The sequence below is a fragment of the Oncorhynchus masou genome, unplaced genomic scaffold (genome assembly GCF_036934945.1).
Source record: "Oncorhynchus masou masou isolate Uvic2021 unplaced genomic scaffold, UVic_Omas_1.1 unplaced_scaffold_1700, whole genome shotgun sequence".
NCBI classification, from domain to species: Eukaryota; Metazoa; Chordata; class Actinopteri; order Salmoniformes; family Salmonidae; genus Oncorhynchus; species Oncorhynchus masou.
In genome coordinates, this window is record NW_027007156.1 from 72,501 (window position 1) to 99,119 (window position 26,619).

At 48.4% G+C, this 26,619-nt stretch overlaps 1 protein-coding gene across 1 annotated transcript in view; it reads left to right on the top strand.

Moving 5' to 3' along the window:
- Positions 1-22,410, top strand: part of LOC135531993 (Krueppel-like factor 3) — a 46,503-nt gene extending 24,093 nt beyond the window's left edge. The window contains exons 2-5 of the mRNA XM_064959676.1: positions 8,831-8,891; positions 14,657-15,152; positions 15,595-15,621; positions 22,226-22,410. Of these exons, the coding sequence (XP_064815748.1) occupies positions 8,838-8,891; positions 14,657-15,152; positions 15,595-15,621; positions 22,226-22,410 (762 nt within the window). The 5' untranslated portion in view covers positions 8,831-8,837. The remainder of the gene's footprint in view (positions 1-8,830; positions 8,892-14,656; positions 15,153-15,594; positions 15,622-22,225) is intronic.
- Positions 22,411-26,619: the final 4,209 nt, after the last annotated feature.

Sequence of the window (26,619 nt, forward strand, 5' to 3'; positions counted from 1 at the left end):
CCCATACACACTCACGAGTACGCACACACGCACACACCCACACGCACACACCCACACACACCCACCCACACACGCACGCACACACGCTCACAAGTACACATACACACACACGCTCACGAGTACACACACACGTGCACACACGCTCATGAGTACACACACACGCACATACACACACACACGCTCACGAGTACACACACACGCTCACGAGTACACACACACGCTCACGAGTACACACACACACACGCAGACACGCACACACACGCAGACACGCACACACACACGCACACACGCTCAAGAGTACACACACACGCTCACGAGTACACACACACACACGCACACACTCACACACGCTCACGAGTACACACACACACGGACACACGCTCACGAGTACACACACACACACACAGTCCCACCTGGCCACTCAGAGGACATGTAATGTGATCTTTGTCTGAAACTTCATAATGTTTTACTCTAGCCATTGTACAGTTGACAGCTTTACAGCAGTTACTAGGGGTGTGTGTCTGTGTCTGTGTGTGTGTGTCAGTGTCAGTGTCTGTGTGTGTGTGTCAGTGTCAGTGTCTGTGTCTGTGTCTGTGTGTGTGTGTGTGTGTGTGTGTGACGTGGATTGTGTGTGTGTGTGTGCGTGTGTGTGTGATGTAGAGTGTGTGTGTGTGTGTGTGTGTGTGACGTGGATTGTGTGTCTGTGTGTGTGTGTGTGACATGGATTGTGTGTGTGTGTGTGTGTGTGTGTGTGTGTGACGTGGATTGTGTGTGTGACGTGGATTGTGTGTCTGTGTGTGTGTGTGTGTGTGTGACTTGGATTGTGTGTGATGTGGATTGTGTGTGACGTGGATTGTGTGTGTGACGTGGATTGTGTGTGTGTGTGTGTGTGTGTGTGTGTGAGACGTGGATTGTGTGTGTGTGTGTGTGTGTGTGTGTGTATGTGTGTGTGACGTGGATTGTGTGTGTGACGTGGATTGTGTGTGTTTGGACAAGGGCAACACACACACACACACACACAGATAAGAGGACAGAGTGAGTGAAAGACAGAGAGATATCTAATGACACACAATTGTAGTAGTAGTAGTAGTAGTAGTAGTAAATAGTAGCAGTAGTAGCAGTATCAGTAGTAGTAGTTAATAGTAGTAGTAGTAGTAAATAGTAGCAGTAGTAGTAAATAGTAGCAGTATCAGTAGTAGTAGTTAATAGTAGCAGTAGTAGTAGTAGTAATAAATAGTAGCAGTAGTAGTAGTAGTAGCTAGTATTTGCAACAGTAGTTACTGCAGTAGTAGTAGTAGCAACAGTAGTAGCAACAGTAGTAGTAGTAGCAACAGTAGTAGTAGTAGCAACGGGAGTAGTAGTAGCAACGGGAGTAGTAGTAGCAACGGGAGTAGTAGTAGCAACGGGAGTAGTAGTAGCAACAGTAGTAGTATTAGCAGTATTTGCACTATTAGCAGCAGTAGTAGTAGTAGTAGTATTTGCAGCAGTAGTAGTAGTATTAGCAGCAGTAGTGGTAGCAGTATTAGTATCTATTAATCATTCTATCCTGTCTCTCTCTCTCTACAGGTCTATTAATCATTCTATCCTGTCTCTCTCTCTCTCTCTCTCTACAGGTCTATTAATCATTATATCCTGTCTCTCTCTCTCTCTCTCTCTACAGGTCTATTAATCATTCTATCCTGTCTCTCTCTCTCTACAGGTCTATTAATCATTCTATCCTGTCTCTCTCTCTCTACAGGTCTATTAATCATTCTATCCTGTCTCTCTCTCTCTACAGGTCTATTAATCATTCTATCCTGTCTCTCTCTCTCTACAGGTCTATTAATCATTATATCCTGTCTCTCTCTCTCTCTACAGGTCTATTAATCATTCTATCCTGTCTCTCTCTCTCTCTCTACAGGTCTATTAATCATTCTATCCTGTCTCTCTCTCTCTACAGGTCTATTAATCATTCTATCCTGTCTCTCTCTCTCTCTACAGGTCTATTAATCATTCTATCCTGTCTCTCTCTCTCTCTCTACAGGTCTATTAATCATTCTATCCTGTCTCTCCCTCTCTACAGGTCTATTAATCATTCTATCCTGTCTCTCTCTCTACAGGTCTGTCTATTAATCATTCTATCCTGTCTCTCTCTCTCTCTCTACAGGTCTATTAATCATTCTATCCTGTCTCTCTCTCTCTACAGGTCTATTAATCATTCTATCCTCTCTCTCTCTCTCTCTCTACAGGTCTATTAATCATTCTATCCTGTCTCTCTCTCTCTCTCTCTACAGGTCTATTAATCATTCTATCCTCTCTCTCTCTCTCTCTCTACAGGTCTATTAATCATTCTATCCTGTCTCTCTCTCTCTACAGGTCTATTAATCATTCTATCCTCTCTCTCTCTCTCTCTCTACAGGTCTATTAATCATTCTATCCTGTCTCTCTCTCTCTCTCTCTACAGGTCTATTAATCATTCTATCCTGTCTCTCTCTCTCTCTCTACAGGTCTATTAATCATTCTATCCTGTCTCTCTCTCTCTACAGGTCTATTAATCATTCTATCCTGTCTCTCTCTCTCTACAGGTCTATTAATCATTCTATCCTGTCTCTCTCTCTCTACAGGTCTATTAATCATTCTATCCTGTCTCTCTCTCTACAGGTCTATTAATCATTCTATCCTGTCTCTCTCTCTCTACAGGTCTATTAATCATTCTATCCTGTCTCTCTCTCTCTACAGGTCTATTAATCATTCTATCCTGTCTCTCTCTCTACAGGTCTGTCTATTAATCATTCTATCCTGTCTCTCTTTCTCTACAGGTCTATTAATCATTCTATCCTGTCTCTCTCTCTCTCTACAGGTCTATTAATCATTCTATCCTGTCTCTCTCTCTCTACAGGTCTATTAATCATTCTATCCTCTCTCTCTCTCTCTCTCTACAGGTCTATTAATCATTCTATCCTCTCTCTCTCTCTCTACAGGTCTATTAATCATTCTATCCTGTCTCTCTCTCTCTACAGGTCTATTAATCATTCTATCCTGTCTCTCTCTCTCTACAGGTCTATTAATCATTCTATCCTGTCTCTCTCTCTCTCTCTACAGGTCTATTAATCATTCTATCCTCTCTCTCTCTCTCTCTCTCAGGTCTACAGGTCTATTAATCATTCTATCCTGTCTCTCTCTCTCTACAGGTCTATTAATCATTCTATCCTGTCTCTCTCTCTCTCTCTCTACAGGTCTATTAATCATTCTATCCTGTCTCTCTCTCTCTACAGGTCTATTAATCATTCTATCCTGTCTCTCTCTCTACAGGTCTATTAATCATTCTATCCTGTCTCTCTCTCTATCTCTACAGGTCTATTAATCATTCTATCCTGTCTCTCTCTCTCTCTACAGGTCTATTAATCATTCTATCCTGTCTCTCTCTCTCTCTACAGGTCTATTAATCATTCTATCCTGTCTCTCTCTCTCTCTCTCTCTACAGGTCTATTAATCATTCTATCCTGTCTCTCTCTCTCTCTACAGGTATATTAATCATTCTATCCTGTCTCTCTCTCTCTACAGGTCTATTAATCATTCTATCCTGTCTCTCTCTCTACAGGTCTATTAATCATTCTATCCTGTCTCTCTCTCTACAGGTCTATTAATCATTCTATCCTGTCTCTCTCTCTACAGGTCTATTAATCATTCTATCCTGTCTCTCTCTCTGCAGGTCTATTAATCATTCTATCCTGTCTCTCTCTCTCTCTACAGGTCTATTAATCATTCTATCCTGTCTCTCTCTCTCTACAGGTCTATTAATCATTCTATCCTGTCTCTCTCTCTCTCTCTACAGGTCTATTAATCATTCTATCCTCTCTCTCTCTCTCTCTACAGGTCTATTAATCATTCTATCCTGTCTCTCTCTACTACAGGTCTATTAATCATTCTATCCTGTCTCTCTCTCTCTACAGGTCTATTAATCATTCTATCCTGTCTCTCTCTCTCTACAGGTCTATTAATCATTCTATCCTGTCTCTCTCTACAGGTCTATTAATCATTCTATCCTCCTGTCTCTCTCTCTCTACAGGTCTATTAATCATTCTATCCTGTCTCTCTCTCTCTACAGGTCTATTAATCATTCTATCCTGTCTCTCTCTCTCTACAGGTCTATTAATCATTCTATCCTGTCTCTCTCTCTCTACAGGTCTATTAATCATTCTATCCTGTCTCTCTCTCTACAGGTCTATTAATCATTCTATCCTGTCTCTCTCTCTCTACAGGTCTATTAATCATTCTATCCTGTCTCTCTCTCTCTACAGGTCTATTAATCATTCTATCCTGTCTCTCTCTCTCTACAGGTCTATTAATCATTCTATCCTGTCTCTCTCTCTCTCTCTACAGGTCTATTAATCATTCTATCCTGTCTCTCTCTCTACAGGTCTATTAATCATTCTATCCTGTCTCTCTCTCTCTCTACAGGTCTATTAATCATTCTATCCTGTCTCTCTCTCTCTCAGGTCTATTAATCAGTTCTATTAATCATTCTATCCTGTCTCTCTCTCTCTCTACAGGTCTGTCTATTAATCATTCTATCCTGTCTCTCTCTCTCTCTCTACAGGTCTATTAATCATTCTATCCTGTCTCTCTCTCTACAGGTCTATTAATCATTCTATCCTGTCTCTCTCTCTCTCTCTCTCTACAGGTCTATTAATCATTATATCCTGTCTCTCTCTCTCTCTCTCTCAACAGGTCTATTAATCATTCTATCCTGTCTCTCTCTCTACAGGTCTATTAATCATTATATCCTGTCTCTCTCTCTCTCTCTCTCTACAGGTCTATTAATCATTCTATCCTGTCTCTCTCTCTTTCTCTACAGGTCTATTAATCATTCTATCCTGTCTCTCTCTCTCTACAGGTCTATTAATCATTCTATCCTGTCTCTCTCTCTACAGGTCTGTCTATTAATCATTCTATCCTGTCTCTCTTTCTCTACAGGTCTATTAATCATTCTATCCTGTCTCTCTCTCTCTCTCTGCAGGTCTATTAATCATTCTATCCTGTCTCTCTCTCTCTCTGCAGGTCTATTAATCATTCTATCCTGTCTCTCTCTCTCTCTGCAGGTCTATTAATCATTCTATCCTGTCTCTCTCTCTACAGGTCTATTAATCATTCTATCCTGTCTCTCTCTCTCTACAGGTCTATTAATCATTCTATCCTGTCTCTCTCTCTCTACAGGTCTATTAATCATTCTATCCTGTCTCTCTCTCTCTCTACAGGTCTATTAATCATTCTATCCTGTCTCTCTCTCTCTCTACAGGTCTATTAATCATTCTATCCTGTCTCTCTCTCTACAGGTCTATTAATCATTCTATCCTGTCTCTCTCTCTCTCTCTACAGGTCTATTAATCATTCTATCCTGTCTCTCTCTCTCTACAGGTCTATTAATCATTCTATCTTGTCTCTATCTCTACAGGTCTATTAATCATTCTATCCTGTCTCTCTCTCTCTACAGGTCTATTAATCATTCTATCCTGTCTCTCTCTCTACAGGTCTATTAATCATTCTATCCTGTCTCTCTCTCTCTCTCTACAGGTCTATTAATCATTCTATCCTGTCTCTCTCTCTCTCTCTCTCTACAGTTCTATTAATCATTCTATCCTGTCTCTCTCTCTCTCTGTCTATCCTGTCTCTCTCTGCAGGTCTATTAATCATTCTATCCTGTCTCTCTCTCTCTCTCTACAGGTCTATTAATCATTCTATCCTGTCTCTCTCTCTCTCTGCAGGTCTATTAATCATTCTATCCTGTCTCTCTCTCTCTCTCTCTACAGGTCTATTAATCATTATATCCTGTCTCTCTCTCTCTCTACAGGTCTATTAATCATTCTATCCTGTCTCTCTCTCTACAGGTCTATTAATCATTCTATCCTGTCTCTCTCTCTCTACAGGTCTATTAATCATTATATCCTGTCTCTCTCTCTCTCTCTCTCTCTACAGGTCTATTAATCATTCTATCCTGTCTCTCTCTCTCTACAGGTCTATTAATCATTCTATCCTGTCTCTCTCTCTCTACAGGTCTATTAATCATTCTATCCTGTCTCTCTCTCTCTCTACAGGTCTATTAATCATTCTATCCTGTCTCTCTCTCTCTACAGGTCTATTAATCATTCTATCCTGTCTCTCTCTCTCTCTCTACAGGTCTATTAATCATTCTATCCTGTCTCTCTCTCTCTACAGGTCTATTAATCATTCTATCTTGTCTCTCTCTCTACAGGTCTATTAATCATTCTATCCTGTCTCTCTCTCTCTACAGGTCTATTAATCATTCTATCCTGTCTCTCTCTCTCTACAGGTCTATTAATCATTCTATCTTGTCTCTATCTCTACAGGTCTATTAATCATTCTATCCTGTCTCTCTCTCTCTCTACAGGTCTATTAATCATTCTATCCTGTCTCTCTCTCTCTACAGGTCTATTAATCATTCTATCCTGTCTCTCTCTCTCTCTACAGGTCTATTAATCATTCTATCCTGTCTCTCCCTCTCTACAGGTCTATTAATCATTCTATCCTGTCTCTCTCTCTCTACAGGTCTATTAATCATTCTATCCTGTCTCTCTCTCTACAGGTCTATTAATCATTCTATCCTGTCTCTCTCTCTCTACAGGTCTATTAATCATTCTATCCTGTCTCTCTCTCTACAGGTCTATTAATCATTCTATCCTGTCTCTCTCTCTACAGGTCTATTAATCATTCTATCCTGTCTCTCTCTCTCTCTCTACAGGTCTATTAATCATTCTATCCTGTCTCTCTCTCTCTCTCTCTCTACAGGTCTGTCTATTAATCATTCTATCCTGTCTCTCTCTCTCTCTGCAGGTCTATTAATCATTCTATCCTGTCTCTCTCTCTACAGGTCTATTAATCATTCTATCCTGTCTCTCTCTCTACAGGTCTAGTAATCATTCTATCCTCTCTCTCTCTCTCTCTCTACAGGTCTATTAATCATTCTATCCTGTCTCTCTCTCTTTCTCTACAGGTCTATTAATCATTATATCCGGTCTCTCTCTCTCTACAGGTCTATTAATCATTCTATCCTGTCTCTCTCTCTCTACAGGTCTATTAATCATTCTATCCTGTCTCTCTCTCTCTACAGGTCTATTAATCATTCTATCCTGTCTCTCTCTCTCTACAGGTCTATTAATCATTCTATCCTGTCTCTCTCTCTCTCTACAGGTCTATTAATCATTCTATCCTGTCTCTCTCTCTACAGGTCTATTAATCATTCTATCCTGTCTCTCTCTCTCTACAGGTCTGTCTATTAATCATTCTATCCTGTCTCTCTCTCTCTCTCTACAGGTCTATTAATCATTCTATCCTGTCTCTCTCTCTACAGGTCTATTAATCATTCTATCCTGTCTCTCTCTCTCTCTCTACAGGTCTATTAATCATTATATCCTGTCTCTCTCTCTCTCTCTCTCAACAGGTCTATTAATCATTCTATCCTGTCTCTCTCTCTCTACAGGTCTATTAATCATTCTATCCTGTCTCTCTCTCTCTACAGGTCTATTAATCATTCTATCCTGTCTCTCTCTCTACAGGTCTATTAATCATTCTATCCTGTCTCTCTCTCTCTCTCTACAGGTCTATTAATCATTCTATCCTGTCTCTCTCTCTCTACAGGTCTATTAATCATTCTATCCTGTCTCTCTCTCTCTACAGGTCTGTCTATTAATCATTCTATCCTGTCTCTCTCTCTACAGGTCTATTAATCATTCTATCCTGTCTCTCTCTCTCTACAGGTCTATTAATCATTCTATCCTGTCTCTCTCTCTCTACAGGTCTATTAATCATTCTATCCTGTCTCTCTCTCTACAGGTCTATTAATCATTCTATCCTGTCTCTCTCTCTCTCTACAGGTCTATTAATCATTCTATCCTGTCTCTCTCTCTCTACAGGTCTATTAATCATTCTATCCTGTCTCTCTCTCTACAGGTCTATTAATCATTCTATCCTGTCTCTCTCTCTCTCTACAGGTCTATTAATCATTCTATCCTGTCTCTCTCTCTCTCTGCAGGTCTATTAATCATTCTATCCTGTCTCTCTCTCTACAGGTCTATAAATCATTCTATCCTGTCTCTCTCTCTCTCTCTCTACAGGTCTATTAATCATTCTATCCTGTCTCTCTCTCTCTACAGGTCTATTAATCATTCTATCCTGTCTCTCTCTCTACAGGTCTATTAATCATTCTATCCTGTCTCTCTCTCTCTCTCTACAGGTCTATTAATCATTCTATCCTGTCTCTCTCTCTCTACAGGTCTATTAATCATTCTATCCTGTCTCTCTCTCTCTCTACAGGTCTATTAATCATTATATCCTGTCTCTCTCTCTCTCTCTCTCTCTCTCTACAGGTCTATTAATCATTCTATCCTGTCTCTCTCTCTCTCTCTCTCTCTACAGGTCTATTAATCATTCTATCCTGTCTCTCTCTCTCTCTCTCTACAGGTCTATTAATCATTCTATCCTGTCTCTCTCTCTCTCTCTCTCTACAGGTCTATTAATCATTCTATCCTGTCTCTCTCTCTCTACAGGTCTATTAATCATTCTATCCTGTCTCTCTCTCTACAGGTCTATTAATCATTCTATCCTGTCTCTCTCTCTCTCTACAGGTCTATTAATCATTCTATCCTGTCTCTCTCTCTCTCTCTCTACAGTTCTATTAATCATTCTATCCTGTCTCTCTCTCTCTCTCTACAGGTCTATTAATCATTCTATCCTGTCTCTCTCTCTCTCTCTACAGGTCTATTAATCATTCTATCCTGTCTCTCTCTCTACAGGTCTATTAATCATTCTATCCTGTCTCTCTCTCTCTCTACAGGTCAGTCATGATGGTGTATGACTTCCCACTGAAGACAGACATGGAGACGGTGAGACTGGAGGTGTGATGGTGTGATGGTGTGAGGGTGTGTGATGGTGTGTGGGTGTGATGGTGTGATGGGGTGTGTGTGTGATGGTGTGTGTATTGGTGTGTGTGATGGTGTGTGTGTGTGTGATGGTGTGTGGGTGTGATGGTGTGTGGGTAACGATATTCTTCGTCCTCCTCTGATGAGGAGTAAGAAATGTCAGACCAATGCGCAGCGTGGTGTGTGTTCATGATGTTTATTGACTGAACACTGAAAATACAAAATAACAACGTGAACTAAACGAAAACCGAAACAGTCCTGGAAGGTGCAGAAAACACGAGACAGAAAAAAAATAACCCACAACCCACATGTGGGGAAAGGCTACCTAAATATGATTCTCAATCAGAGACAACGAACGACACCTGCCTCTGATTGAGAACCACGCCCAGCCAAACACTTAGAAAATATAACATAGAACAAAGAACATAGACTACCCACCCCAACTCACGCCCTGACCAAACTAAAACAAAGACATAACAAAGGAACTAAGGTCAAAACGTGACAGTACCCCTCCCCAAAGGTGCGGGACAACTGGGAGACTCTGGCAGCACAGGACAGCTGGGAGACTCTGGCAGCACCGGACAACTGAGACTCTGGCAGCACCGGACAGCTGGGGACTCTGGCAGCACCGGACAACTGGGAGACTCTGCAGCACCGGACAGCTGGGGGACTCTGGCAGCACCGGACAGCTGGGAGACTCTGGCAGCACCGGACAGCTGGGAGACTCTGGCAGCTCAGGACAGCTGGGAGACTCTGGCAGCACCGGACAGCTGGGAGACTCTGGCAGCACCGGACAGCTGGGAGACTCTGGCAGCACCGGACAGCTGGGAGACTCTGGCAGCACCGGACAGCTGGGAGACTCTGGCAGCTCAGGACAACTGGGAGACTCTGGCAGCACCGGACAGCTGGGAGACTCTGGCAGCACCGGACAGCTGGGAGACTCTGGCAGCACCGGACAGCTGGGAGACTCTGGCAGCACCGGACAGCTGGGAGACTCTGGCAGCTCAGGACAGCTGGGAGACTCTGGCAGCTCAGGACAGCTGGGAGACTCTGGCAGCTCAGGACAGCTGGGAGACTCTGGCAGCTCAGGACAGCTGGGAGTCTCTGGCAGCTCAGGACAGGAGGGAGACCCTGGAGGGAGGAGACGGAGAGACAGCCTGGTGCGGGGGGCTGCCACAGGAGGCCTGATGCATGGAGGAGGCACCGGATGGACCGGACCGTGGAGGCGAACTGGAGGTCTCGAGCACCGAGCCTGCACAACCTGTCCTGGCTGGATACTCCCTGTAGCCCGGCAAGTTTGGTGGAACAGACCGCACTGGGCTGTGCTGGTGCACCGGGGACACCGTGCGTAGGGCTGGTACCATATAACCCGGGACGAGGAGATGCACCTGAGACCAGATGCGCTGAGCCGGCTTCATAGCTCCTGGCTCGATGCCCACTCCAGCCCGGCCGATACGAGGAGCTGCGATGTAGCGCACCGGGCTATGCCTGCGCACCGGTGGACACCGTGCGCCTCACAGCATAACACGGTGCCTGCCCGGTCCCTCTCTCTCTCTCCATGATAAGCACGAGGAGTTGGCTCAGGTCTCCTACCTGACTTAGCCACACTCCCCGTGTACACTCCCCGTGTGGTCCCCCCCCAATACATTTTTGGGGCTGTCTCTCGTCTCTGTTGCGCTGTCGTGCCAACTCCTCAAAATGCCTCCGCTCTGCTTTGGCTGCCTCCAGCGCTTCCCTGGGGGGCGATATTCCCCAGCCCGTTCCCTGGGGGGCGATATTCCCCAGCCCGTTCCCTGGGGGGCGATATTCCCCAGCCCGTTCCCTGGGGGGCGATATTCCCCAGCCTGTTCCCTGGGGGGGGCGATATTCCCCAGCCCGTTCCCTGGGGGGCGATATTCCCCAGCCCGTTCCCTGGGGCGGCGATATTCCCCAGCCCGTTCCCTGGGGGCGATATTCCCCAGCCCGTTCCCTGGGGGCGATATTCCCCAGCCTGTTCCCTGGGGGGGGCGATATACCCCAGCCCGTTCCCTGGGGGGCGATATTCCCCAGCCCGTTCCCTGGGGGCGATATTCCCCAGCCCGTTCCCTGGGGGGGCGATATTCCCCAGCCCGTTCCCTGGGGGGGCGATATTCCCCAGCCCGTTCCCTGGGGCGGCGATATTCCCCAGCCCGTTCCCTGGGGCGGCGATATTCCCCAGCCCGTTCCCTGGGGGCGATATTCCCCAGCCCGTTCCCTGGGGGGCGATATTCCCCAGCCCGTTCCCTGGGGGGGGCGATATTCCCCAGCCCGTTCCCTGGGGGGGCGTATTCCCCAGCCCGTTCCCTGGGGGGCGATATTCCCCAGCCCGTTCCCTGGGGGCGATATTCCCCAGCCCGTTCCCTGGGGGCGATATTCCCCAGCCCGTTCCCTGGGGGCGATATTCCCCAGCCCGTTCCCTGGGGGCGATATTCCCCAGCCCGTTCCCTGGGGGCGATATTCCCCAGCCCGTTCCCTGGGGGCGATATTCCCCAGCCCGTTCCCTGGGGGGCGTTATTCCCCAGCCCGTTCCCTGGGGGGCGATATTCCCCAGCCCGTTCCCTGGGGGCGATATTCCCCAGCCCGTTCCCTGGGGGCGATATTCCCCAGCCCGTTCCCTGGGGGCGATATTCACCAGCCCGTTCCCTGGGGGCGATATTCCCCAGCCCGTTCCCTGGGGGCGATATTCCCCAGCCCGTTCCCTGGGGGGGCGATATTCCCCAGCCCGTTCCCTGGGGCGGCGATATTCCCCAGCCCGTTCCCTGGGCGGCGATATTCCCCAGCCCGTTCCCTGGGGGGCGATATTCCCCAGCCCGTTCCCTGGGGGGGATATTCCCCAGCCCGTTCCCTGGGGGCGATATTCTCCAGCCCGTTCCCTGGGGGCGATATTCCCCAGCCCGTTCCCTGGGGGCGATATTCCCCAGCCCGTTCCCTGGGGGCGGCGATATTCCCCAGCCCGTTCCCTGGGGGCGATATTCCCAGCCCGTTCCCTGGGGGCGATATTCCCCAGCCCGTTCCCTGGGGGGCGATATTCCCCAGCCCGTTCCCTGGGGGGCGATATTCCCCAGCCCGTTCCCTGGGGGGGCGTTATTCCCCAGCCCGTTCCCTGGGGGGCGATATTCCCCAGCCCGTTCCCTGGGGGCGATATTCCCCAGCCCGTTCCCTGGGGGCGATATTCTCCAGCCCGTTCCCTGGGGGCGATATTCCCCAGCCCGTTCCCTGGGGGCGATATTCCCCCAGCCCGTTCCCTGGGGGCGATATTCCCCAGCCCGTTCCCTGGGGGCGATATTCCCCAGCCCGTTCCCTGGGGGCGATATTCCCAGCCCGTTCCCTGGGGGGATATTCCCCAGCCCGTTCCCTGGGGGCGATATTCTCCAGCCCGTTCCCTGGGGGCGATATTCCCCAGCCCGTTCCCTGGGGGCGATATTCCCCAGCCCGTTCCCTGGGGGCGATATTCCCCAGCCCGTTCCCTGGGGCGGCGATATTCCCAGCCCGTTCCCTGGGGGCGATATTCCCCAGCCCGTTCCCTGGGGGGGCGATATTCCCCAGCCCGTTCCCTGGGGGCGATATTCCCCAGCCCGTTCCCTGGGGGCGATATTCCCCAGCCCGTTCCCTGGGGGCGATATTCCCCAGCCCGTTCCCTGGGGGCGATATTCCCCAGCCCGTTCCCTGGGGGCGATATTCCCCAGCCTGTTCCCTGGGGGCGATATTCCCTGGGGGCGATATTCCCCAGCCTGTTCCCTGGGGGCGATATTCCCCTGGGGGGGCGTATTCCCTGGGGGCGATATTCCCCAGCCTGTTCCCTGGGGGGCGATATTCCCCAGCCCGTTCCCTGGGGGGGTATTCCCCAGCCCGTTCCCTGGGGGCGATATTCCCAGCCCGTTCCCTGGGGGCGATATTCCCCAGCCCGTTCCCTGGGGGCGATATTCCCCAGCCCGTTCCCTGGGGGGCGATATTCCCAGCCCGTTCCCTGGGGGCGATATTCCCCAGCCCGTTCCCTGGGGGCGATATTCCCAGCCCCCGTTCCCTGGGGGCGATATTCCCCAGCCCGTTCCCTGGGGGGGCGATATTCCCCAGCCCGTTCCCTGGGGGCGATATTCCCAGCCCGTTCCCTGGGGGCGATATTCCCCAGCCTGTTCCCTGGGGGGGGCGATATTCCCCAGCCCGTTCCCTGGGGGGCGATATTCCCCAGCCCGTTCCCTGGGGGGCGATATTCCCCAGCCCGTTCCCTGGGGGCGATATTCCCCAGCCCGTTCCCTGGGGGCGATATTCCCCAGCCCGTTCCCTGGGGGCGATATTCCCCAGCCTGTTCCCTGGGGGCGATATTCCCCAGCCCGTTCCCTGGGGGCGATATTCCCAGCCTGTTCCCTGGGGGGCGATATTCCCCAGCCCGTTCCCTGGGGGCAATATTCCCAGCCCGTTCCCTGGGGGCGATATTCCCCAGCCCGTTCCCTGGGGGGCGATATTCCCCAGCCCGTTCCCTGGGGGGCGATATTCCCCAGCCCGTTCCCTGGGGGGGCGATATTCCCCAGCCCGTTCCCTGGGGGGCGATATTCCCCAGCCCGTTCCCAGGGTCCCTTGCCGTCTAAAATCTTCTGCTCCTGAGTACCACGCTGCTTGGTCCGGTTGTGGTGGGTGATTCTGTAACGGCTGTCCTCTTCATCTGAGGAGGAGTAGGAAGGATCGGACCAATGTGCAGCGTGGTGCGCGTTCATGATGATATTAATTTTAAACTCCGAACACTAAACAAAATAACAAAGAGAATGAAATGAAACCGAAACAGTTCTGTAAGGTGACGAAAACACTAGACAGAAAAAATAACCCACAACCCACAGGTGGGAAAAGGCTGCCTAAGTATGGTTCTCAATCAGAGACAACGAATGACACCTGCCTCTGATTGAGAACCATACCAGGCCAAACACGTAGAAAATATAACATAGAACAAAGAACATAGACAACCCACCCCAACTCATGCCCTGTGTGGGTGTCATGGTGTGTGGGTGTGATGGTGTGATGCTGTGATGGTGTGTGGGTGTGATGGTGTGTGGGTGTGATGGTGTGTGTTTCCATCCAACCATTTAACTGCACATGTTACTCTCTAGGCATACAGTAGATCTCTCTCACACACACACACACACACACACACACACACACACACACACACACACACACACACACACACACACACACACACACACACACACACACACACATCTAGACAGACTGGTTCCCTTTCTTGAGAAATGCTTCATGATGGACATTTGCATACAATTGGTACACACACACACACCATCACACACACACCAAGCTTGTATTATTGTTTGTTTTTTGTTTGAAAGAATGAAAATGAAATACCCTCTCACTCCCTCCCCCCCTCCCCCTCTTTCCTCCGCTCCTCCTCTCTCCTTCCTTCCTCCTCTTCTCTCCTCCCTCCCTCCCTCCCTCCCCCCCCCCCTCCCTCCCTCCTCCTTTCTCTCCCTTCCTTCCTCCTCCCTCCTCTCCCTCCCCCCTCTTTCCTCCCCTCCTCCTTTCTCTCCTTCCTTCCTCCTCTTCTCTCTCTCTCTCTCTTTCTCTCTCTCCTCCCTCCCCCTCCCCCTCTTCCTCCCCTCCTCCTTTCTCCCCCTTCCTCCTTTCTCTCCCCTCCCTCCCTCCCTCCCTCCTCCCTCCCTCCCTCCCTCCCTCCCTCTCTCTCCTCCTCTCCTTATTTCTCTCCTTCCTTCCATCAGTCTCTCTACCAGTCTTATCCCTCGGTAGTGAACAGCGTGATCTTCACCCCTCACCCCTACCACCCCACACAATACGCACACACACACACCTTCTCCCCCTCACACACACTCACACACGCCCAGTCCGCCAACCCCACCTCAAATACACAACTCGAACCAGTCGACTTGTCGGTCAGCAAACGACCCTCTCCCTCCTCCTCCTCATCCTCCCCTTCGTCCTGTTCCTCCACTTCCTCCCCGTACAGTCGTTCCTCCCCCCAGCCCGCCCCCTCCCTCCATTACCCTGTGTTGTTAGGCTCCGGACCCGGGGTCGTCCAGGGTTCAGGGGTCATGCTGTCCCAGGTCATGCTGCAACCCCTGTCCATCCTCTACCCCTCCTCCCCGCTGCACCTGCCTCAGCCAATCGCGGTCAACCGCACCGTCGCTGGCGACGACCACCACCATCATCATCATCATCACCACCACAGGCCGGCAGGAAGCTCACAACATCAGACAGGTGGAATAGATATTTCTCTGTTATCCCTGAATCTCTTTATCTTACATTGTGTGTGTGTGTGTGTGTGTGTGTGTGTGTGTGTGTGTGTGTGTGTGTGTGTGTGTGTGTGTGTGTGTGTGAGAGAACTGGTGTTTGTGTGTGTGTATTAACTGGTGTGTGTGTGCGTCTCTCTCTGTCTCTCTGTCTCTCTCTCTCTCTCTGTGTGTGTGTGTATTAACTGGTGTGTGTGTATTAACTGGTGTGTGTGTGTGCGTCTCTCTCTCTGTCTCTCTCTCTCTCTCTCTCTCTCTGTGTGTGTGTGTATTAACTGGTGTGTGTGTATTAACTGGTGTGTGTGTGTGTGCGTCTCTCTCTCTGTCTCTCTCTCTCTCTCTCTGTGTGTGTGTATTAACTCCCTCTCTGTGTGTGTGTATTAACTGGTGTGTTTGTGTGTTTCTCCCAGCATCCTCCATGAAGTCAGAGCTCAGAGGCTCGCACACCACAAGCTAATCAAAACGGAGCATGCCCACGACTCATACAACCAGTCCTCATCGGTCTCCTCTCTCCTGTGTGAGTGTAGAGGCAGAGCTTAACTGGAGTGTTTGTGTGTTTTTAGGGAGATCCTCCAGAGAAGTCAGAGCTCAGGGAGAGAGAGGGAGGGAGACAAGGGAATCAAAACGGAGCATGCCCAGGGACTCATACAGGGAGGAGGAAATGACCTCATCGGTCATCAGCGCGCCACAGGCCTAGGGGAGGGAGGGAGAGGCAGAGGGACTACATACAGGAGAGGAATGTTTCTTACCTCGTTATTTAGAGAGGGTGGGAGGGAGAGAGGGAGAAGAGGGGTGGGTGGGTGGGGAGGAGGGAGGGAGGGAGGGAGGGAGGGAGGGAGGGAGGGAGGGAGGGAGGGAGAGAGAGAGAGAGAGAGAGATCGTTTAAGGACAGTGACCTAAAGACGAGGGTTTTTAAGGAATGTTACTTCCTCTTCGTGATATTTCCCGCTCTGGTTGCCAGGGCAGCACCCCCCCGCCATCCCAACGCTGAGATATTTGGCTTCTGAGGAAATGGGCGAGGCTAGATCTGTCACCACCACCTCTATCACACACACAGAGAGAGAGACACAGAGCCTCATGGTGTTTTGTTTCCAAGCGCAGAATAAAAAATTTAGGTAAATTGGCAACTGCATAATAACAAGAGTTCGTTTCAGGCCTGTGTGTGTGTGTGTGTGTGTGTGTGTGTGTGTGTGTGTGTGTGTGTGTGTGTGTGTGTGTGTGTGTGTGTGTGTGTGTGTGTGTGTGTGCAGGAAGGTATCCATTGTTGTAATATGAATCACTACTGTATAGGAATGTGATCAAATATGTTTTATGGGGGAAATGGGCTTCCCTTGTTTTAGTTTTTGTACAGTTTTAATGTATAAACACACAACGCAATGTACACAGATACACACACAGATAATATCTCCCAGGATGCATTAGTGAGGCAGTCTGTCTCCAAGTGTCCTGGGAACCCTCATGTGGGAGAAGGTGTGTGTGTGTGTGTGTGTGTGTGTACATTAGCAAGTGTCCTGTTGTAGAACCACACCCTAGGGAGGGAGGGAGGGAGGGAGGGAGGGAGGGAGGGAGGGAGGGAGGGAGGGAGGGAGGGGGAAACACACACAGGTTCATTCGTCCACACACTCAAAAACACGAACACCAGCTAAAACACTAAACCAAGTCATGAGAAGTCACAGCCATCTAAGGCTGGAAAATAGAAAGATCTACAGCACCCCCTGCTGGACTAAATATAGACGCAGAACTTTCATACTGTAGGTATGTAGCATACTGTACTGTAGGTATGTAGCATACTGTACTGTAGGTATGTAGCATACTGTATTGTAGGTATGTAACATACTGTATTGTAGGTATGTAACATACTGTATTGTAGGTATGTAGCATACTGTACTGTAGGTATGTAGCATACTGTAGGTAGGTAGCATACTGTACTGTAGGTAGGTAGCATACTGTAGGTATGTAGCATACTGTATTGTAGGTATGTAGCATACTGTACTGTAGGTATGTAGCATACTGTACTGTAGGTATGTAGCATACTGTACTGTAGGTATGTAGCATACTGTACTGTAGGTATGTAACATACTGTATTGTAGGTATGTAGCATACTGTACTGTAGGTATGTAGCATACTGTACTGTAGGTATGTAGCATACTGTACTGTAGGTATGTAGCATACTGTACTGTAGGTATGTAGGTCATACTGTAGGTATGTAGCATACTGTACTGTAGGTATGTAGCATACTGTAGGTATGTAGCATACTGTACTGTAGGTATGTAGCGTAGGTAGGTAGCATACTGTACTGTAGGTATGTAGTATTGGGTATGTAGCATACTGTACTGTAGGTATGTAGCATACTGTACTGTAGGTATGTAGCATACTGTATTGTAGGTATGTAGCATACTGTATTGTAGGTATGTAGCATACTGTACTGTAGGTATGTAGCATACTGTAGGTAGGTAGCATACTGTACTGTAGGTATGTAGCATACTGTACTGTAGGTATGTAGCATACTGTACTGTAGGTATGTAGCATACTGTACTGTAGGTATGTAGCATACTGTACTGTAGGTAGTAACATACTGTACTGTAGGTATGTAGCATACTGTACTGTAGGTATGTAGCATACTGTACTGTAGGTATGTAGCATACTGTACTGTAGGTATGTAGCATACTGTACTGTAGGTATGTAGCATACTGTACTGTAGGTATGTAGCATACTGTACTGTAGGTATGTAGCATACTGTACTGTAGGTGTGTAGCGTACTGTACTGTAGGTATGTAGCGTACTGTAGGTATGTAACATACTGTAGGTATGGAGCGTACTGTAGGTATGTAGCATACTGTACTGTAGGTATGTAGCATACTGTACTGTAGGTATGTAGCGTCCTGTACTGTAGGTAGGTAGGTTGCATACTGTACTGTAGGTATGTAGAATACTGTACTGTAGGTATGTAGCATACTGTACTGTAGGTATGTAGCATACTGTACTGTAGGTATGTAGCATACTGTACTGTAGGTATGTAGCATACTGTACTGTAGGTATGTAGCATACTGTACTGTAGGTATGTAGCATACTGTACTGTACTGTAGGTATGTAGGTATGTATACTGTAGGTATGTAACATGTACTGTAGGTATGTAGAATACTGTACTGTAGGTATGTAGATACTGTACTGTAGGTATGTAGCATACTGTACTGTAGGTATGTAGCATACTGTAGGTAGGTAGCATACTGTACTGTAGGTATGTAGTGTACTGTACTGTAGGTATGTAGCATACTGTACTGTAGGTATGTAGCATAGGTTGGTAGCTGTACTGTAGGTATGTAGCATACTGTACTGTAGGTATGTAGCATACTGTACTGTAGGTATGTAGCATACTGTAGCATGTATTGGGTATGTAGCATACTGTACTGTAGGTATGTAGCATACTGTACTGTAGGTATGTAGCATACTGTACTGTAGGTATGTAGCATACTGTACTGTAGGTATGTAGAGTACTGTACTGTAGGTATGTAGCATACTGTACTGTAGGGTATGTAGATACTGTACTGTAGGTATGTAGAGTATGTACTGTAGGTATGTAGCATCCTGTACTGTAGGTATGTAGGTATGTAGTAGGTACTGTACTGTAGGTATGTAGCATACTGTACTGTAGGTATGTAGCATACTGTACTGTAGGTATGTAGCGTCCTACTGTAGGTATGTAGCATACTGTACTGTAGGTATGTAGCAGTACTGTACTGTAGGTATGTAGCATACTGTACTGTAGGTATGTAGCATACTGTACTGTAGGTATGTAGCATACTGTACTGTAGGTATGTAGCATACTGTACTGTAGGTATGTAGCATACTGTACTGTAGGTATGTAGAGTACTGTACTGTAGGTATGTAGCATACTGTACTGTAGGTAGGTAGGTAGTAGCATACTGTATTACTGTACTGTAGGTATGTAGCATACTGTACTGTAGGTATGTAGGTATGTACTGTAGGTGTAGTACTGTAGGTATGTAGCATACTGTACTGTCTCTATGTAGCATACTGTACTGTAGGTATGTAGTCTCTCTCTGTACTGTACTGTAGGTATGTTTGTCATACTGTACTGTAGGTGTAGCATACTGTACTGTAGGTATGTAGCATACTGTACTGTAGGTATGTCATACTGTACTGTAGGTATGTCTCTCATACTGTACTGTCTGGGTATGTAGAGTACTGTACTGTAGGTATGTCGCTCTCTGTCTGTAGGTAGGTAGCATACTGTACTGTGGTATGTAGCATACTGTACTGTAGGTATGTAGCATACTGTACTGTAGGTATGTAGCATACTGTACTGTAGGTATGTAGCATACTGTACTGTAGGTATGTAGCATACTGTACTGTAGGTATGTAGTCATCTGTAGGTGTACTGTATGTAGGTATGTCTGTCTACTGTACTGTAGGTATGTAGCATACTGTACTGTAGGTATGTAGTACTCTACTGTACTGTCTGTCTCTCTCTGTCTGTCTGTCTGTCTCTCTGCGTCTGTCTGTCTGGTCTGTCTCTCTCTCTGTCTGTCTCTCTCTAGCATCTCTCTGTCTCTGTGTCTATGTCTGCATACTGTACTGTCTCTGTCTCTCTGTCTCTCTGTCTCATACTGTCTCTGTGGGGTATGTGATACTGTACTGTCTCTGTCTCATACTGTCTGTGTCTGGTATGTCTCTCTGTCTGTCTGTACTGTGGTATGTAGCATACTGTACTGTAGGTAGGTCTGGTAGCATACTGTACTCTCTGTCTCTGTCTCTGTCTGTCTCTCTCTGTCTGTCTGTCTGTCTCTCTCTGGTGTCTCTCTCTGTCTGTCTGTCTGTCTGTCTCTCTGTCTGTCTCTCTGTCTCTCTGTCTGTCTCTCTCTGTCTCTGTCTCTCTCTCTGTCTCTCTCTGTCTCTGTCTCTCTGTCTCTCTGTCTGTCTCTCTCTGTCTCTGTCTGTCTCTGTCTGTCTCTCTCTGTCTGTCTGTCTCTCTCTGCTCTCTGTCTGTCTCTCTGTCTCCTCTCTGTCTCTCTCTGTCTCTGTCTCTCTGTCTCTCTGTCTCTCTCTCTCTCTCTCTGTCTCTCTCTGTCTCTGTCTCTCTCTCTCTCTCTCTCTGTCTCTCTCTCTCTGTCTCTCTCTCTGTCTCTCTCTCTGTCTGTCTCTGTCTCTCTGTCTCTCTGTCTGTCTCTCTCTGTCTCTCTCTGTCTCTCTCTCTCTCTCTCTGTCTCTCTCTGTCTCTGTCTCTCTGTCTCTCTGTCTCTCTCTGTCTGTCTCTCTGTCTGTCTCTCTCTCTCTCTCTCTCTCTCTCTCTCTGTCTCTCTGTCTGTCTCTCTCTGTCTCTGTCTGTCTCTGTCTTCTGTCTGTCTCTCTCCTGTCTGTCTGTGATCTCTCATCTGTCTCTCTCTGTCTCTGTCTGTCTGTCTCCGGTCTCTCTGTCTGAAGAGATGAATCTCTCTCTGTCTCTGTGATTCTCTAACCTCTCTCTATGTCTCTCTCAAGAGCTCTCTGTCTCTCTGTCTCTCTGCCGTCTCACACACAGGTGTCTCTCTCTCACACTCTGTCTCTCTGTCACATCTGTCTCTCACTCTCAGGTGAGACTCACTCTCTGAGACTCTCTCTGTCTCTCTCTGTCTCGGCTCTCTGTCTCTCTCTCTGTCTCATCTGTCTCTCTCTCTCCTCTCTGTCTCTCTGTCTCATTCTGTCTCTCTCTCTGTCTCTAAGAAATCTGTCTCTCTCTGTCTCATTCTGTCTAAATGTCTCTCTCTCTCTAAACACTCTCACTCTCTCTGTCTCTCTGTCTGTCTCTGTCTCTCTCTCTCTCTATCTGTAGGTCTCTTCTCTGTTCAATCTGTCTTATAGATTGATCTGTTCATTCTGTCTGTCTCTGTCTCTCTGTCTCTCCTGTCTCTGTCTGTGATCTCCTTCTCTCTCTCTGTCTCTCTCTCTGTCTCTCCAGTCTGAGTCTCCGGACTCTGTCTCCTGCCTCTCTGTCTCTCTCTCTCTCTCTCTGTCTCCCACCTGTCTCCCTCTGTCTCTCCCTCTGTCTCTGTCTCTCTCTGTCTCATTCTGTCTGTCTCTTCCTCACAGGTGACCCGTCTGCCACCCACTCTCCCTCTGTCTCACTCGTTGCCAGTTGTCTCTGTCTCCTCATGACTCCCACAGACACAGACCCCATGGGGCTATCTGATTTCAACAGCTGCAACTCTCTCTCTCTCCCAAGGTTGAAGTTCAAATCCCCGCAGCTGACAAGGTCTCAAATCTTCTCTCTCTCTCTCCCTGACTCCCTCTGCAGTCACAGAAAATAAGAAATTGTTCTTAACACTTGACTTGCCCTAGTTAAATAAAAGGTAAAACAACTGAACACTTCCGTAAACACACACAGGTGAGACACACACAGGTGAGACACACACAGGTGTCACACAGGTGAACACTCACACACGTTCATATTGTAGGTCTGCACACACAAACGGTGAGACACACAAATTGGTCTGAGACACAACACAACGGTGACACAGACACACAGGTGAGACACGCGGACACAGGGCGGCAGGGTAGCAGTGGTCAGAGAGTTGGACTAGTATCCCAAGAAGGTTGCAAGTTCAAATCCCCGAGCTGACAAGGTACAAATCTGTCGTTCTGCAGTCATAGAAAATAAGAATTTGTTCTTAACTGACTTGCCTGGTTAAATAAAGGTAAAATAAATAAATAAACACACACACTCTCTTCACTGGTGAGACACACACACCAAATCACACACACGTTCATATTGTAGGTCCCTTATCTGTTCTTAAATTATAGATTGATACTGTTAGTTTCCTAACCTCTCTCCCTCTGTCTCTCTCTCTCTCCTGTCTCTGTCTCCCAGTCCCTCCCTCTCTCTCCCCCCATATCTCTATCTGTCTCTCTCTCTCTACCTCCCTCTGTCTCTGTCTCCTCTCTGTCTCTCTCTCCCCATCCTCTGCTCTCTCCCCATATCTGTCTCTGTCTCTCTCTCCCCATAGGCCTCCCTCTCTCTCCCTCCCCCTCCCTCTCTCCCTCCAGGAGAGAAGCCCTATAAGTGCATGTGGGAGGGGTGCACGTGGACATCTTCGCCCGTTCGGACGAGACTGACTCGTCACTTCCGTAAACACACGGGCGTCAAACCGTTCCAGTGTCCCGACTGTGAACGCAGCTTCTCCCGCTCCGACCACCTGGCTCTGCATAAGAAACGGCACCTGCTGGTCTGAACGGCATAGAGAGAACGGGCTGTTCGCCACACATCGCGGAACGAGACCAGCCCGTTGGACAGTTGGTCCATACCGACCCCAAGACAGGACCGTTGGACAGAGAGATACCCGGGACTTAAACATCCTCTATCACTTTATTCAGTCAGCCAATCAGCCGCCCTCGTCCTCTTCCTCTCCACTCCTCCACCTCTCCACTCCTTTTCCACCTTGTCTTCTTAGTGCCAGTTGTCTCCCAGTGCTCTCGTTGTCTCCCAGTGCTCGCCGTTGTCTCCCAGTGCTCTCCGCCCAGTTGTTGTCTCCCAGTGCTCACCTCCGTTGTCTCCCAGTGCTCTCCGTTGTCTCCCAGTGCTCCTTGTCTCCCAGTGCTCACCGTTGTCTCCCAGTTGTCTCCCAGTGCCCAGTGCTCTCCGTTGTCTCCCATTGTCTCCCAGTGCTGATGGCGGATGGTGTTCGTAGGCCCAGATCTAGGATCAGCTAAACCTCCAGACGTCTTGACCTTAACCATAGAGATCTTGACCTTAACCAGAGAGAAAGACATTTGACCTTAACCATAGAGAGGGACAGACATCTTGACCATAGAGAGAGACAGACATCTTGACCATAGAGAGAGACAGACATCTTGACCTTAACCATAGAGAGAGACAGACATCTTGACCTTAACCATAGAGAGAGACAGGCGTTTTTGACCTTAACCATAGAGAAACGAGGACTCCACTTTGTACGGGAGTGGGCAGCATCAATGATCTCCATTTTAAAGTAATACATTTTATATATATATATATTTTATATACATATATTATATATATATATATATATATATTAATATAATATAAATATATATAAGATATATAATATTTTTTTATATAATATTTTATATATATTATATATATTATATATATATATATTTTAAAGCAGATATTTGTGATTTTAGCGCCATCAGAGTCCTGAACCACATTTAGTCTTCCGTTTATTTTGGCCACTAGATGGCGGTGATGTATCTCCGTAACAACCTATTAGAAGAAGAAGGAGAAGTCATGTGCTGTGCTCATAAAGGCTGATTGTTCTCAAACCCCATAAGGATTCCCTACTCAGTTAGACTACTTTAAAATGGTGGAAGCCCTCGATGTCCATGCTAAAACAAAAACAGGTTCTCATCGCTCCAGAGAGTTCCTTTGTACCTCTATGACTACATTATGGATACAGTACCACAGATACAACGATTAGACAGATGTTTCACCGTATATAATATATATATAGGGGAGGGGTGTAGAGAGGGGTGGAGAGGGGTGGAGAGAGAGGGGAGAGGTCAACAGAGGGGTGGAGAGAGAGGAGAGAGGGAGTGGAGAGGAGGGAGAGGGGTGGAGAGAGAGGTGGAGAGGGGAGGCTGGAGGGAGAGGGGGGGTGGAGGGGGCTGGGGTGGTTAGAGAGGGACCTGGAGAGGTCAACGTGGAGAGAGGTCTGGAGAGAGGGGAGGAGGTGGAGAGAGGGAGACCTGGCTCAGTTCTCAAACACACAGGTCAACAGCAGGCACAGAGGGAGAGGGGTGGAGGACTGACACACACACCAAACCACACACACAGGACCTGGAGACAGGTCAACGGGACTGGTAGAGGGGGTGGAGGGCTGTGGGGGTTTCAAACCACAGGTCAACAGCAGGCTCTGGTGGTAGGGGGGGACTACCTGCTGAAGGGCTGTGGGGGTTCTAACCACAGGTCAACAGCAGGCTCTGGTAGATGTGGGGGTCCAAACAGCAGGTCAACAGCAGGCTCTGGTAGAGGGGGTGGAAGGGCTGTGGGGGTTCCTAACCACAGGTCAACAGCAGGCTCTGGTAGAGGGGGTGGAAGGGCTGTGGGGTTCCAAACCACAGGTCAACAGCAGGCTCTGGTAGAGGGGGTGGAAGGGCTGTGGGGGTTCCAAACCACAGGTCAACAGCAGGCTCTGGTAGAGGGGGTAGGGCTGTGGGGGGTTTCTAAGGGGCTGTGGGGGTTCCTAACCATTACAAGGCAAATGCTTGTTGTCTTTGATTCTAGAAATGTGAAACAATTGATTATCCTGGGGCATTATCATGATCATTATTCTGTTTTATTCTGTTTTATTGTTATTATTATAATTGTTGTTGTTGTTTGTTGTTGTTGTTCTGTAAGTAAAATACTTCCATTGAGCCGTTGAAAGTGGACTCGGCGATATGACATCATCATATGCGGCAGGAGCAGGGTGACTTCCTGTTTTACAAAACTCAACAACAACAAGAGTCAAACCCCCAATGGGTGGCCATCTTGGCAGGTTTGATGCCCCCACCCCCCACCCCCACATCCTGTCTGTGTGATGACATCATGACATCTCACCGACTCTCTCTCCATCCAACACTAAGCTATCAGCAGTGACTGCGAAGTTCCACTATCCTGTGAGTGTGTGTGTGTGTGTGTGTGTGTGTGTGTGTGTGTGTGTGTGTGTGTGTGTGTGTGTGTCAACAACCAGTGGTTTTTTACGTTTGGTATTATATGATGTGATTGTCATAGTTGTGGTTTTAATATTCAGAGGGTAATGCCCAGGTGTGGAACAGGGATGTGTGTTGGTCGGTCGTCTGTCCTCCCGTTTACACAGGCAGCCCAATTCTGATCTTTTTTTCTTCTTCTCCCAACTAAAGCTGTGTTTACACAGGCAGCCCAATTATGTCCGCCTGTTGACCAATCAGATCTGCTCTTTGGCCAATAATTGGGCGAGGGGGCCAGAGGGGCCAGAGGAGACTAGAGGGGGCCAGAGGGGGCCAGAGGAGACTAGAGGGGCCAGAGGAGACTAGAGGGGGCCAGAGGAGACTAGAGGAGACTAGGGGGCCAGAGGAGACTAGAGGGCCAGACTAGAGAGGGCCAGAGGAGGGGGGGGCCAGAGGAGACTAGAGGGGGCCAGAGGAGGCTAGAGGGGCCAGAGGAGGCTAGAGGGGGGTCAGAGGAGGCTAGAGGGGGCCAGAAGAGGCTAGAGGGCCAGAGGAGGCTAGAGGAGACTAGAGGAGGCTAGAGGGAGAGGGGCCAGAGGGAGACTAGAGGGGGCCAGAGGAGACTAGAGGAGAATAGAGGAGACTAGGCCTAGAGGAGACTAGAGGGGCCAGAGGAGACTAGAGGGGGGCCAGAGGAGACTAGAGGGGGCCAGAGGAGACTAGAGGAGACTAGAGGAGGCTAGAGGGGGCCAGAGGAGACTAGAGGGGGCCAGAGGGGCTGAGGAGACTAGAGGAGGCCAGAGGAGACTAGAGGGGGCCAGAGGAGACTAGAGGGGGCCAGAGGAGACTAGAGGGGGGCCAGAGGAGACTAGAGGGGGCCAGAGGAGACTAGAGGGGGCCAGAGGAGACTATAGGGGGCCAGAGGAGATCAGAGAGGAGACCAGAGGAGGCTAGAGGGGGCCAGGAGGAGACTAGAGGAGACAGAGGAGACTAGAGGGGGCCAGAGGAGACTAGAGGAGACTAGAGGGGGCCAGAGGAGACTAGAGGGGACCAGAGGAGGCCAGAGGGGGCCAGAGGAGAGGGAGACTAGAGGGGGCCAGAGGAGACTAGAGGGGACCAGAGGGGGCCAGGGAGACCAGAGACCAGAGGAGGGCCAGAGGAGACCAGAGGGGGCCAGAGGAGACTAGGGGGGCCAGAGGAGACTAGAGGGGGCCAGAGGAGACTAGAGGGGGCCAGAGGAGACTAGAAGGGGGCCAGAGGATACTAGAGAGCCTTTAGAGTCCAGAGGGGGCCAGGGAGAACCAGACAGAGGAGACTCATTCTAGAGGAGCCATTCACAGAACCAGACAAGAGGAGGCCATTCAGACTATTCCAGATCAATCATTTGTTGGTTGGTTGAATGATGCGTTGATGTAGTGAACCTGAGAGTTGAAACAGTTAAAGTTACAAACCAGTCACAGATCTCATTCAAATCCATTTTAATTCATCCCATCATTTGTTGACCTTTAATGATGGAGAGGAAACAGTTAAACAGTCACAGATCTGGGGTCAGTTTTAGCATCCCACAGTCCTTGACCTTTAACCCCGAGGAGAGGGAAACAGTCACAGATCTGGGGTCAGTTTTAGCGTCCCACAGTCCTTGACCTTTAACCCTGAGGAGGGAAACATCAGACTGACCCAATATCACTGTTTTGGGATGAATGTAATCTGGCTTTTTCATTTAATAGCAGGATTATACACACACACACCGTTTGGTTTGCGTTTGGTTTTTTAAC